At 45.3% G+C, this 14,136-nt stretch overlaps 1 protein-coding gene across 8 annotated transcripts in view; it reads right to left on the bottom strand.

The window, feature by feature from the left end:
* CC2D2A (coiled-coil and C2 domain containing 2A) overlaps positions 1-14,136 on the bottom strand; it is a 124,796-nt gene that overhangs the window by 30,045 nt on the left and 80,615 nt on the right. For all 8 annotated transcript variants that reach the window (XM_043448289.1, XM_043448290.1, XM_043448291.1 and 5 more), the window contains 4 exons: positions 11,185-11,388; positions 7,826-7,918; positions 5,650-5,741; positions 2,032-2,199 (listed from right to left, as the gene is read on the bottom strand). In XM_043448289.1, the coding sequence (XP_043304224.1) occupies positions 2,032-2,199; positions 5,650-5,741; positions 7,826-7,918; positions 11,185-11,388 (557 nt within the window). The remainder of the gene's footprint in view (positions 1-2,031; positions 2,200-5,649; positions 5,742-7,825; positions 7,919-11,184; positions 11,389-14,136) is intronic.

Here is a 14,136-nt window from a genome sequence, read left to right as displayed (position 1 = left end):
AGTATTACACAAACATCTGTTAAGTACCTGCTATATTTTAGCAATCCGTTAGACTCTGGGGCTGCAAAGGCAAATGAGATACACTTTAGCTCAGACTAGATGAACAAATAGTCATAATATGGTGGGGTATGTGTTAGACTAGAGGGCATGGCATATAAGAGAGCAGAGAGAGTACTGAAAATCCTATTTAGTTTAGTTGTAAGGGGAGAGGGCTAAGATCTGGGTGGGTTTAGTGCAAGAGTTGGTATCTGAGCTGACTTGATGAGTCTACACTGAATGTAAAACAATAGGATCAATTATGCTTCTTTGTAATGATTTTTATGAAATTGTTTAAATCTTAAAAAACTTCATAGAAACAAAAAAATAATACCTATTGCCTATTCTTTTTTAAAAAAAAAAACAGCTTTTCACCCCACATTTGAGCTTTAATGGGATCAAGATGAAAAGGCTGGGATGTGACTTAGGGAAGCAATGCTATGGCACAGATTCAAGAGCTTAGACAGACATTTACTAAACAAAATGTGACAAAACATTGGGAATAGTTGGTGATGATCAGGTGTTCTGTGATGGGTAGAAGAGTTAGCAGAAGAAAAAAGTAGGGCAAAATAATAGGGGGGTGGCAGTGGATAGATCATTTAAAGGCAAGAACCTAGGGAGGAAAGAGGCCCAGGCTAGAACAGGGCAGTTCCGTAGTCAGACAGCTGGAGGCCCTTGGGCAAGCCATGACACGCTCTTCACTTCCATTCACCCTTTTGTAAAATGGAGACAGTAATAGTAGTGAGAAATAAGTGAAATTATAGATATGAAAGTGCCTAGCATAGTGCCTAGAACACGGTGAATGTACAATAAAGTATAGCCTCCCTCCTCACACTGGTAAGGGCACCAGCAAAGAGAAGTAATTCTTGGTCCTTCTGTGTCTGCTCTCCAAAGGGCTAAGAAATTTAGGCTCACCTTACTTATAGTTGGGTTCCCCTGGTGGCTCAGACAGTAAAAGAATCTGCCTGCAATGCAGGGGACCCGGGTTTGAGCCCTGGGTAGGGAAGATCCCCTGAAGAAGGGGACGGTAACCCACCCCAGTATTCTAGTCTGGAGAATCCCATGGACAGAGGAGCCTGGTGGGCTACAGTCCATGGGGTCGCAAGGAGTCGGATACAACTAATCGATTATACAACACTTCCCTATGGTTGAGGAGTCCCCATTGCCCCAGTGTATGAAATACAGTAGGTATAATTCCTTTCTCTGAGCAGATAACAAAGAAGTCGCAGTTTTGTGCTCACAGAATCTAGAATATGCACCTTTGGGGTATCTACCCAGCTCTCACCCACTTCTCTGAGGACTGTCCCCCGTCTTCAGGATGGTCCCTGAGAACCCACTCCTGACTGTAGGTAACTAGGTGTGGATCAACTCCTGACCTGGGTTAGGACCTTTTGGGGAACCGATGGCTGGGGGTGGAACTGGCGAGGATGAATCACTTCCATCACACAAAGAATGGAGCAAATTCACAGAAGGAAGCGAGCAAGAGAGACAAAGGGCCTTTGAAGACGCCAGCTTAACCTTTACAGTCTCCCATGTGGTTCCACCATATCTGATGTCCTCTTGTTCTGTGAGATATGGCCAACAAAACCCCTCTTTACCCTAAAGACTGATTCGGTTCTGCCGTGCTGTGCTGTGCTGAGTCATGTCTGACTCTCTGTAGCCCCATGGACTGCAGCCCTCCAGGCTCTGTCCATGGGATTCTCCAGGCAAGAAGAAAGGGGTGGGTTGCCATGCCCCCCTCCAGGGCATCTTCCAGAGCCAGGGATTGAACCCACGTCTCCTGCATCGGCAGGCGGGTTCTTTACCTCTAGTGCCATCTTGGTTCCATTGCTTGGAACCAACGGGGCCCTGACATCATCAAGAACGCCCTCCCTCACCCCCATCCCATCCCTCCGCCCCCACAGAGTGGCAACTGGGTTAATGAAGAGAGTGAACACAGAGTGAAGAGGTGGGATCCTGCCCCTCCCATCCCAGGCCGGCGCGCAGGGCGCTCACCTTGCCGTCGGCTTCCTCACTGGGATGTCGTAGGCCCGGACAATGTTCACCAGCAGCTTTATGTCTCCGTCCGACAGGTTCTGGGCTGTCACCTTCTTCCGGCCTTTTCTCCTTGGCCTCAGTGGTCGCTTTTGTTCTGCCAGCTTGAAAAGGCTCAGGCCCAAAATGCTAATGATTACAGAACAGAGTTAGGACTCCAGGGAAAAGAAAGATTGGGAAACTTCACAAGACACCTTCCCACACTCTGCCCCAAGGTCCCTCACGGCCCCCTGAAAAACTCTTTGTCTTCTTGAGGAGGGGTGGGAATTGTCAAGACATTCTCCTAAGATGGGGAAGACCTACTGCATAGATGATGAATATATTATTTTAGCAGCTCCTGATCCGAGGCAGATAACTGGGGTTCTGGGCCCCACCCTGCACCTCCTGCTTGGCCTCTGCCTTGCTCATCCCCCAGCCCCTCAGACGTGGCCTGAGCTTGCCAAGTGTCCGCTTTTGCTCCTGCCAATCCTGCAACACCGAATGCCTCCTTCCACCTTCCTCACTGACCTACTTCATTGCAGTTCTACCACTTTTCGGGGCCCGTATTTCCAGGCCAGTGTGTCCCGCTCAACTTGGGCAAATCATTTCACCTCTTGCCATCTCTGTTTCATCATCTGTAAAATGGAATATTAATACCTACCTCTTGGGGTTGTTGAGAGGACTAAGCCAGGAGTGTACACAAAGCCCCTGAGTACGGGTCTAGCATTAGCAGGTGCCCTAACACAGTGACTGTTGGGATGATGACAATGGTCACGATGCCAGTGATTATGCTGGAGAAAGGAGGGGATGGAGACAGGAGGAAAGTGGGGGGTGAGGGGCAGGGGGGTCTCTCTACCTCTCTATGTCTCTGCCTCTCACTGAGATGACACCCATGAACACTTCCTGGAAGGTGAAAGCAATGCAGTCTGTGAATCAGAAGGGCCAGGGAACAGAGTTTAATTCTGCCCCAGATACTAAGGAGAGCACCGTGGCGACTTCGTATCGGGAAGCTGATGAATGGCTAATCCTGACAGCCACCGAGCAAGGCCGGCTGCACAGAGCTGGCCTCAGGCTGGCAACGCTCACGCCGCTCTTCTCTGTGAGTGCAGAAGAACAGGCTGCCCTGGGGCCCTCCTTCCGAGAGGCGTGTGCCAGCCCGGGGAGACAACCCGCAAAGGACTCCCGGGGTGTGGTTCCGTGAGCCCCCAGGGCCTTCTAAGGGAACACAGAGGAGCTACCGGTTACCAGCACCGCTACGGCTCAAGCAGAGTGCTAGGGGCCTTACGTATACTCTTTCTAAGCCTTATGAGGGTATTACCCCATTTTTCATATGAAGAAACTGGAGGCTCTGAGAGGTGATAGAATTTGCTGGAGGCTCCTAAATAGGAGGAGAGGGAGCTGGGGTTCAAGCTCAGATCACCCTGACCTGACAGCCCAACTTCTTCTTTGAAAATCTGCGTATATCTTTCCATTAACTCATTTGGGACAAGAATAAGCATGTTATATAACAACATGATGTAAAATTGTGAAAAATAACCATCTTTTCCAAAACCAAGAGTGTGAGGAGAGTGACACTGTTTTACATTTTTGCAAATGCCTTTTTTTTGATTTGCCGCATATTTTAATTTTAGAATTTTAATGAGATGTAGTTGACATATAACACTGTTTAAGTTCAAGGTGTATGGTAGATTGGTTTCATACATTTATATATGGCAATATGGTTACCACCATAGGTAGCATTAGCCAACACGTCTATCTGTAACTTCAGGTAATTATTCTTTTTTTCTGTGGTGTGAACAATTAAGATCCAGTCTCTCAGCGCCCTTGAAGTTTATATTGTTAATGATAATCACTACGCTGTGCATTAGATCTCCAGGACTTATTTATCTACTGGTTGCAGGCTTATATCCTTCTACCCTTAAATATCCCCCCAATTCCCCCCTGCCCCCAGCCTCTTGTGACCAACAGTCTCGTCTCCGTTCTTATTAGTTTGGCTCTTTTAGATTCCACATATAAGTGAGAATCCCAGAGATCTTATCTTTCTCTGACTCATCCCATTTAACAGAATGCCCTCAAAAGTTCACCTATGCTGTCACAAATTATAGCCCATCTTTTTAATCACTCTGCCAGGACGCCTGCCTAACCCAGACTTGGGAACCTCAGGGAAGAAGCTTTGCCAGGAGGTTGTAACAAAGCACATCCCTTCTTTCCTCAGCACTTTCTTCCTCCCCGAGGGACGTCTCCTGTCACGAGACTTAGCTGGCCCCTTAGTCAGCATGAGAACGTCTTGGTGGCTGGGACCATTACATACAGAAATATCTTAATCTAAAGCCAAGAACAAACCAAAATGAAAAGAAGAAAGAACATACCCCGAGCCTTCAGAACTTAATGCAGAAAAGTAAAGCAGAAAAAAGAAAAAGAAAGAAAAGAAATGGAAAAACAGCATGAAAAATCATCATCTATTCTAAAACGTAATTTTCATGATTGAAAAAGAAAACATTCCATGACTGGACTCTGGGCCTGGAATAGAGAGAGGGTTTACATGAATCTTCTGTGGGCACAGCCTCCCTTCTGTGTGAGGATGGAGGCAAAGCCAGCAAAAGGGGCGACCATGGATCGCACCAGCATTTTGTCTCCTTGCCAGCTGGGTGGTAGAGAGGAAGTCCATGCGTAGGAAATAGCCTTTTCAGGAGACCATCAGTCATGTCCAACGACTTTGCGACATATGTCCAAAGACTTTTTGTGACTTTGCGCAAAAACTCTTTGCGACCCCATGGATTATACAGTCTACAGAATTCTTCAGGCCAGAATACTGGAGTGGGTAGCCTTTCCCTTCTCCAGGGGATCTTCCCAACCCAGGGATCGAACCCAGGTCTCCCACATTGCAGGCGAATTCTTTACCAGCTGAGCCACCAGGGAAGCCCTTTCAGGAGACCAAGAGATTTAACCACAGGAAGGGTCACGAAGTTAACGGACTGCACAAGCCCACCAATATAGAAAGTTCTCTCTCATCTTTCATGCGTCTGCTTCGACTTGAGACCATTTGAGGATTATTCTAAATGATAGGGAGATGATCTAGCAAACAAATAGAGTCAATTCCCAACTTCTATGTAAATGTCCCTTTTCCCCGGCTGCCCACCCGCCACCAAACGCAGGGCAGCTCTGTGCCTCCTGGCGGCGGTGCTGGAACCTGGCCTCTCCCTGCCGCTCAGAATCTCAGCGGGATAATTCTGGCCACCCCACTGCCCTGTGACCGGGGAGTGGGGGAGACCCTGGCCCGGGGAGGTGATGAAGGCAGGAGGACGATGTGCTGGAAAGGATGCCGTCACACTTCATGTGTGGCCAAGGCTGGGGAAGTGCCCTTGGGGGTGGTGGGAGGGGAGGTGGGGTCCACTGGAGTGTGATGGAGAGGGTCTCGTGAGACACGTGCGAACTGAAGCCCCCGAGAATCTGACATCAGGCGTTCATCAGGCTTTACCAGTTTCTAGTACTGTTAGGGGGCCAAATGCATATCATACACTGATAAAAATCTTACATTTACAGGGAATATTTAATATAATATAACACAAGAAATAACAAAAAAATATATACTTTCTTTACCTGATATTGGGAACTTCTTCTTCTACTATCAAATCCGAAAGAAGAAAGTGGTGTTTCGCAATGAGGAAACGATTTATCACTGATTCTCTAACCTGAGGGAGAGAAAGACGTTTAATTTAAATGTCCTTGTTTGCTGAACTGCACCATTCTCTGCTCGAATGTCACGGTGGTGCGGTGGCACTTTCATATTCCATCACAGCTCTGACCCCTTCCTACAGTAAATCAACCAGCTTTCCTCGCTAACGTAAGCTCCCTAAAGCAGGGGCATTCTATTTTGTTCACTGCTGTATTCTCAGGATCTGGACACATTCCTGGCAGAAAATTTAGCTGAATGAATGAATGACTCTTTGGAAAAGACCCTGATGCTGGGAAAGACTGAAGGCAGAAGGAGAAGAGGGTGACAGAGGATGAGATAGTTGGATGGCATCACCGATTCAATGGACAGGAACTTGGGCAAACTCCGGGAGATGGTGAGGGACAGGGAGGCCTGGCATACTGCAGTCCATGGTATCGCAAAAAGTCAGACACAACTTGGCAACTGAACAACAACAAAAATGAATGAACAAATAAAAAAAATAGGACCTGTCTTGAAACACACAAGGGCTTCCCTGGTGGCTCGGACGGTAAAGAATCTGCCTGCAATGCAGGAGACCTGGGTTTAACCCCTGGGTCGGGAAGATCCCCCTGAAGAAAGGAATGGATATTCACTCCAGTATTCTTGCTTTGAAAGTTCCATAGACAGAGGAGCCTGGTGGGCTACAGTTCATGGGGTCACAAAGAGTGGGACATGACTGAGGGACTGGAACTTCCACTTTTGGGCTTCCCTGGTGCGTCAGACAGTCAAGAATCTGCCTGCAATGCAGAAGACCTGGGTTTGACCCCTGGGTCAGGAAGATCCCCTGGAGAGTGGAATGGATACCCACTCCAATATTCTTGCCTGGAAAATTCCACGGACAGAGGAACTTGGCGGGCTAGAGTTCATGGGGTCACAATGAGTTGGACACAACTGAGTGACTAACAGACTTCGAAGCACACCCATTCAGAACTGATTAAGTTCTTCCCCTATTTAGACTGATTAAGTTCTTAATTATTTTTTAAATGGAGGCTCTCTTAAATGTCATAAATTTTTTTTATACAAGAGCTACAGGGTAGATTAACTGGCTAGGGAAAATGTACTGTAGTCATTGTAGCATTTCTTACAAGTTAAATTAATTAAAAGGAAGGACAAAAGAATATTTTGATTTTCTAGTGCAGAAGGGCAGTGAGGATGTGGTTTATAAAACTTTTTTATTACAAAGGTAATAAGATGCGGTAATTCTATATTTAGTTAGTCTTCCAAGGCAATAGAAATAAAAACAAAAATAAGCAAATGGGATCTAATCAAATTTGCAAGTTTTGCCACAGCAAACATTCAAATATTTTTTAAAAAATCATGATTTAGAAAGTAAGTGTCTTGTAATCACACCCCTCTTAAGAGAACCACTGATAATGAACTGAGACATGCCCTAGTGTTTTCAGCATTTCATCAACGAATACATTCTCTTCGGTGCCTGAGCTAGTTCAAATTGGACTTTTTATCACTTATAATCATGAATCCAAGCTAATACAAAGGAGAACCAAGTAACTCTGTTACAAAAATGAAGATAGTTGCTAATCAATTTTATATCTGTCATTATGAGAAGGGCTTCCCTGGTGGCTCAGTGGTAAGGAACCCACCTGCCAATGCAGATGTGGGTTTGATCCCTGGCCAGAAAGATCCCTTAGAGAAGGAAATGGCAACCCACTCCAGGATTCTTGCCTGAAAAATCCCATGGACAGAGGATCCTGGCAAGCCATAAAGGATTACCAACTACTATAGGATAAGTGACTTTATGTCTAGTCTTAAAAGGAAGAGAGAGGTTATTCATGTTGCCATTGTGACCCTAGAATTTTCCACTCTAGAATATTCTTTGAGGGACTCCCTAACAAGGAAATGGCAACCCACTCCAGTATTCTTGCCTGGGAAATCCCATGGACAGAGGAGCCTGGTGGCCTACAGTCTATAGGGTCGCAGTAGAGTCAAACACGGCTGAGCAAGTAAACCACAATTATGAGAAAATGAGCTGACAAGGGTTGAGGATAGAGATGTCCAGTCTCCAACATCAGGATGCTGACTGTTTAAAATGATTTTCCTTACCTGCTGGAAGTACTTGGCTACTGTGGCCCTGTGGGTATCCAGGTGGTCCTTGGTTTCGATTACATTTCTGTCTCGTAACCGTTTCTCATAGTCCTAAAATTAAAAGGAAGCAATACTTCTATGATTTTAAAATACTCGTACTCTCTCATGCCTTCTTTGAGATTGGGCTTTCCTGGTGGCTCAGACAGTAAAGAAGCCGTCTACAATGCAGGAGACCAGGATTCATTTCCCAGGTCGGGAAGATCCCCTGGAGAGAGGCATGGCAACCCACTCCAGTATTCTTGCCTGGAAAATTCCATGGACAGAGGAGCCTGGTGGGCTACAGTCCAGACTAGAGAATTATTTGTCCTGTGTGGTTTAAGTCACAAATGATGGTTCTAAATCTTCCTTCTACTTCCCTCTGAACTTCAGGTTCAGAGTTGATCTCTGATGCAGCATCCAGGATTTGGAAACAGATGATTGAACTGCTTTACAAGTAGTTACAAGTTACAATGCTTTTTCAAAATTATTTTAAAAATTGGAGTACAATTGCTTTACAATTTGTGTTGGTTTCTGCTGTACAACAGTGTGAATGAGCTATATGTATGCATACATCCCCTCCCGTTTGAGCATTCCCCCCACCCCGCATCTCACTCTTCCAGGTCATCGCAGAGCGTCAGACTGAGTTTCCTGTTCTTTATAGCAGCTTCCCGCTAGTTATCTCCTCTCTCAATCTGCCCCACCGTCTCCTTCCCCCTCTGTGTCCAAAGTCCGTTCTCTAGGTCTGTGTCTCTATTCCTTCCCTGCAAGTAGGTTCGTCAGTACCATTTTTCTAAATTTCTTGCATCATATACGTTATTTGTTTTTACACATTACAGAGTTCACGCAGAAAGAAAGAGAGGCCATAGAGATAATCGAGTCACTGTAGATCCAGATACTAAGCTCACCCAAACGACTTAGCCAAAGCCCCTGCTTAATTTTTGTCTTTCTATTTCAAATAAAGCAATTACAAAAAGAGTAACTAAGATCTGGTTGCAGTCGCCCTGGGTCACCAACTTGGAGGAGAGCCGTGGGTGCCTTTGGCTTTCTCTTCTTAGGCAGCGGTACTTTCCTCTCTGTTTTCTATCAAGAAAATTCCATGTGGGCCCCAGGGAGCTGCCACGTTCTCCTTCAGTCCTTCTCTGGTCATAGCTGATGCCCAGGGTGGCTCCTAACCCAGCCTGGGTGGCTCAAGAGCTGTCTTCAAGATGGTTGTTTTCTTTTTTAATTATTTCCTATTTGACTGCATCAAAAATATTTCTTTATTATCAGGTCTTAGTTGCAAAACATGGGGTCTTTGTTGTGGCATGTGAGATCTCAGTTCCCTGACCAGGGATCAAACCCTCATCCTCTGCCTTGCAAAGGAGATTCTTACCCACTGGACACCAGGGAAGACCCTGTCCCCAAGATTGTTAGACTCGGGACAAGAGGACCCACCTCTCTCTCCTGGCTGAGGCTCCTAGGTGTGAACTTGGGTGATACTGGTGACCAAGTGATCAAGCAGAGAAATCTGTCTGCAGTGGGGGAAAATGAAGCCACCATACCACGTGAAGCCTCCACAGGAAGGAGAAGGAGCCTGGCACTCCTTGGGTGGCTCTGACGGGCAGACGAGCTCCTGTCATTCAGATGTCTCAGACGCTTAGCTCGATTTTGTGATTTCATCATCTAATAAACTCCCCCGGTACAGGAGCTGGTTCAAATTGGGTTTTTATCACTTATAATCACAAGTCCAAACTGATACAAAGAAGAACCAAGTAACCAAAGACATCTCTCCAAGAATAATTTCTGCATGAAAAATTATACTGCATTTGATCAAAGACTGAAATGTAAGGCCACGAGCTATAAAACTCTTAGAGGAAAATGTAAGGCAGGATACTCTTTGTATAAATTGCAGCAATATCTTTTCGGACCCACCTCCTAGAGTAATGACAGTGAAAAAAAACAAACTAAAGAAGTCATACTGATCGAATGGATAAGAAAGCTGTGGTACATATACACTATGGAATATTACTCAGCCATTAAAAAGAATTCATTTGAATCAATTCTAATGAGATGGATGAAACTGGAGCCCATTATACAGAGTGAAGTAAGCCAGAAAGATAAAGAACATTACAGCATACTAACACATATATATGGAATTTAGAAAGATGGTAACGATAACCTTATATGCAAAACAGAAAAAGAGACACAGATGTACAGAACAGACTTTTGGACTCGGTGGGAGAAGGTGAGTGTGGGATGTTTCGAGAGAACAGCATCGAAACATGCATATTATCTATGGTGAAACAGATCACCAGCCCAGGCTGGCTGCATGAGACAAGTGCTCGGGCCTGGTGCACTGGGAAGACCCAGAGGAACCGGGTGGAGAGGGAGGTGGGAGGGAGGATCGGGATGGGGAATACATATAAATCCATGGCTGATTCATGTCAATGTATGACAAAAACCACTACAATATTGTAAAGTAATTAGCCTCCAACTAATAAAAATAAATGGAAAAAAAAAAAAGAAGTCATACTGATATTAAATTCTAGTGGCTCTTTCTTTACCTCATCAAACATAAACTTGTCCAGCTTTCCCTGGCCCGCCCCCTAGACAGGCCTGCTCCCTGTAACTCCTCAAAGGCTCCCTGCCCCACCCCATCCTCCCCCAAGGCTTTCTGCTTCCAGGGGCCTGCCCCATCCTGACCAGACCTGTTCCCCACTTCCTGCCCCCTCACCCAGGCTGTTCAAATCCTACCCATCTATCTTCCAAGTGGCACTTACCACCGTGTTTTGTGCTTAGTAAATACTTATTGAATTAAAATGGCATTGAAAGACTTCCCTGGTGGTCCAGTAGTTAAGAATCTGCCTTGCAATGAAGGGGACATGGGTTTGAATCCTGATCAAGGGAACTAAGATCCCACATGTTTTGGAGCAACTAAGTCCTCAAGCCACAACTAGAGAGTTTGTGCAGTGCAATGAAAGGTATCTCATGATGCAACGAAGATCCTGTGGGCTGCAACGAAGACCCGAAGCAGCCATATAAGTAAATAAATTAATTTGAAAAAAATGGCATTGAATTCCTGACTAAGGCAGGACCGTTTGCCACTCTAACACTTAAGAGATTCTTCAGCCCTACAACCCCAATTTTTCCTAGTTTAGATGTAATTAGACTGAGACAAAGAGATTATTTAAACATTGGATTCAAGAAAAATAATGAAAAGACTATGTAAAGTGCGATAAAGAAGAAACCAATATTGCTACTGAGAACACTGCAAGGACAACTACATATATATAATAGTAAACAAAATGGCACAGTAAATATTTGATTATTTTATTAACCCCTCTAAGGCAATCTCTTACCTGAAATACCTTTTCCATAATTTCTCGGTCATACAGTGGAATTTGCTTATAATGTCGGAACTCTGGCACCTCTTGGCTTCTAAGAAGAAGAAGCCTGAATCGTTTGGATCTATTTAATTCCTCATCCGAAACAAAGTTAAATTCCTGTTGGAGCTGTTCGAGTCGGAAGAAATCAGGGATGTAGGATTCACCACTGGTAGCGACCTATGAAAACCAGGAAATACAAAGCTCTAGGTGACAGGCAGATGTCACCCAAGGAAACTTGGCCCTGAGCTTTTGGGAATGATGTTGAATGTTGAACAGTTTTAGATGGAGAGACTTGAAACATCCACTATTTCATTTAAAGAGAAAACACAGTCAACTATAATGGCAATGAGGGAGATGCTATTATATCCATTGAATAGTTATAAAAAGTACCACAAATCATTTTTCCAGAGAAATAAAAAGCAAATGGTTCATTTCTGGTATGCATGCTCCCCTAATAGGTGTTATGAAAATATAACAGACTGATAAATGAGTCAGTTATATCAGTGTGTTACCAAACGCCTACTGCAAAAAATACGCAGGAGACTTGGGTTTGATTCCTGGGTCAGAAAGATTCCTCTGGAGAAGGAAATGGCAACCCACTCAGTATTCTTGCTTGGAGAATCCCAAAGACAGAGGAGCCTGGCAGGCTACAGTCCATTGGGTCTCAAGAGTCAGACATGACTTAGCAACTAAACTACTACTACTAAAAATATTTTAATTTTTTACACTTCAACATTTTAAATATATTTCAAAACATTTTAAAAATATAATCTTTAGACTATATTTATGCACATAAATGGACTTCTCTTGTGGCCCAGCTGGTAAAGAATCTGCCTGCAATGCGAGAGACCTGGGTTTGATCCCTGGGTTGGGAAGATCCCTGGAGAAGGGAAAGGCTGCCCACTCCAGTATTCTGGCCTGGAGAATCCCATGGATTCATGGGGTTGCAAAGAGTCGGACACGACTGAGTGACTTTCACTTTCACTTTCTTCCACTCTGCACGTAAACAAGGGCCCCAGAGTCAGTCCGTCAGCTTCACTTGGCTCCACGGCCATGCTGCCTTGTTCTTGGACACCACTTGGTGGCCTTGGTCGTTAGGAAAAGTGAACCGGAGACGGACCCAGGCACCAGCATAAAAAGCACAGCTTCAGCAAGCCAGAGGGGACGAGCAGATCTGGGCTGCCCTCTGCCCAGGCGTCCACTCCTCTGCTGGGAGCTGTGTCAGCTGCAGCCTTGACCTGCAGAGACAGAGACTCCGAGAGCAGAGATCTGCTGGGGCTTTGCAATGGGAAAGGTGATCCTGCGGTGACAATCCTGGTTCATAAAAGAGGCTAGTCAGGAAGGCAAGGATGAGGTGGTGGGATGGCCTCACCGACGCAATGGACATGAGCTTGAGCAAACTCCAGGAGATGGTAAAGGACAGAGAAGCCTGGCATGCTGCAGTCTGTGGGGTCGCAAAGAGCTGGACGTGACTGAGCAACTGAACAGCAACAGGAAGGCAAACCCTGTGTTTTGTCCTTCTCTGGGAAGCAAATAGTTAAAAAGAAGAAACCTGAAGGGGAGCAAGCATTTAGTCACTCAGCTGTGTCCGACTTTTTGTGATCCCATGGACTGTAGCCCTCCATGGGATTCTCCAGGCAAGAATACTGGAGTGGGTAGCCATTTCCTTCTCCAGGGCATCTTCCCAACCCAGGGTCTCCTGTATTGTAGGCAGGAGTCTGCCCTGAGTCTGCCCAAATTGGGTCTGAACTTGGGTCTCCTGTGTTGTAGGCAGATTCTTTACCATCTGAGTCATCAGGAAAGCTAATGAAGGGGACATATGCACTCTAAATATTGTCAGTTTAGGGCAAGTCACTGAAACAAAATTTGAGACTTTTACATGGAATAGGCTACACTTCAGGTAATATGGCCTGTTCTTTCTAGTAACGCTCTGTCTGCACTAAGTATCATGTTGGAAGAAGATTTTATAAAGATAAAAATCAGAATAAGCTGAAGCTTGCTTTGGGACTTCTCTTAGAATCACTAGAGGAACATGAAAGTTTTCATCCTGGTTAGAGTTAACCCGATGAACTAAGAAATGTGATCACAGAACGTGCTGCTATGGACACCTTCTGGATCAAATACTTATTTATTATGTTTCAGTGGAAACTATGAACTTGGGAGCAAAAGCAACTGTCTTTGATACCAAGAGAAATCATTTACTAACTAATGTGCCATTTTATGCATAAATTCACCAAAGAAAGAATTTTGAATGTTATGATAGATACAAGCAATTTATCTCAAAAATATTTAAGTGAAACCTAAATGGTAATCTAATTAATCACCCAACAAGAAAATGAACAAAACCACCATTTCTGAAGATGCCCCATCAGCCCTTCAAGGTGACGTGGAAAGAGCAAATGCCCTGAAACCGCATCTACTGGGAGCCGCGACCTCACCAGCTACGTGCCCTGGAGCAAGGAATCCCGAGAGGCTGAGCTCAGTGTCTCTCCATGGAAGGGGCAAAGCGAAACTTTTCCTTAGGGATTTTATGGGGGTTAGAAGTAAGAAACCACAACGTGCGTGCATGCATGCTCAGTCACTTCAGTCGTGTCTGACTCTTCGGGACCCCATGGACTGTAGCCCACCAGGCTCCTCTGTCCATGAGATTCTTCGGGCAAGGATATTGGAGTGGGTTGCCATGCCCTCCTCCAGGGGATCTTCCCAACCCAGGGCTCAAACCTGCATTGCTTATTTCTCCTGCACTGGGGTGTCTTCAGAAATGGTGGTTTTGCTAGTTTTCTGGTTGGATGATTATTTAGATTACCATTTAGGGTTCTTTACCACTAGCGCCACCTGGGAAGCCCCGTAACCTCAGCAGTACCTGGTGCTTCCTGCATGCTGCGTGTGGACAGCTAGGGGCTGACACCCAGCAGCTCATTTCCT

Source organism: Cervus canadensis, chromosome 26 (genome assembly GCF_019320065.1).
Source record: "Cervus canadensis isolate Bull #8, Minnesota chromosome 26, ASM1932006v1, whole genome shotgun sequence".
In the NCBI taxonomy this organism is placed as follows: Eukaryota; Metazoa; Chordata; class Mammalia; order Artiodactyla; family Cervidae; genus Cervus; species Cervus canadensis.
This window is presented reverse-complemented; position numbering and strand designations above follow the sequence as displayed.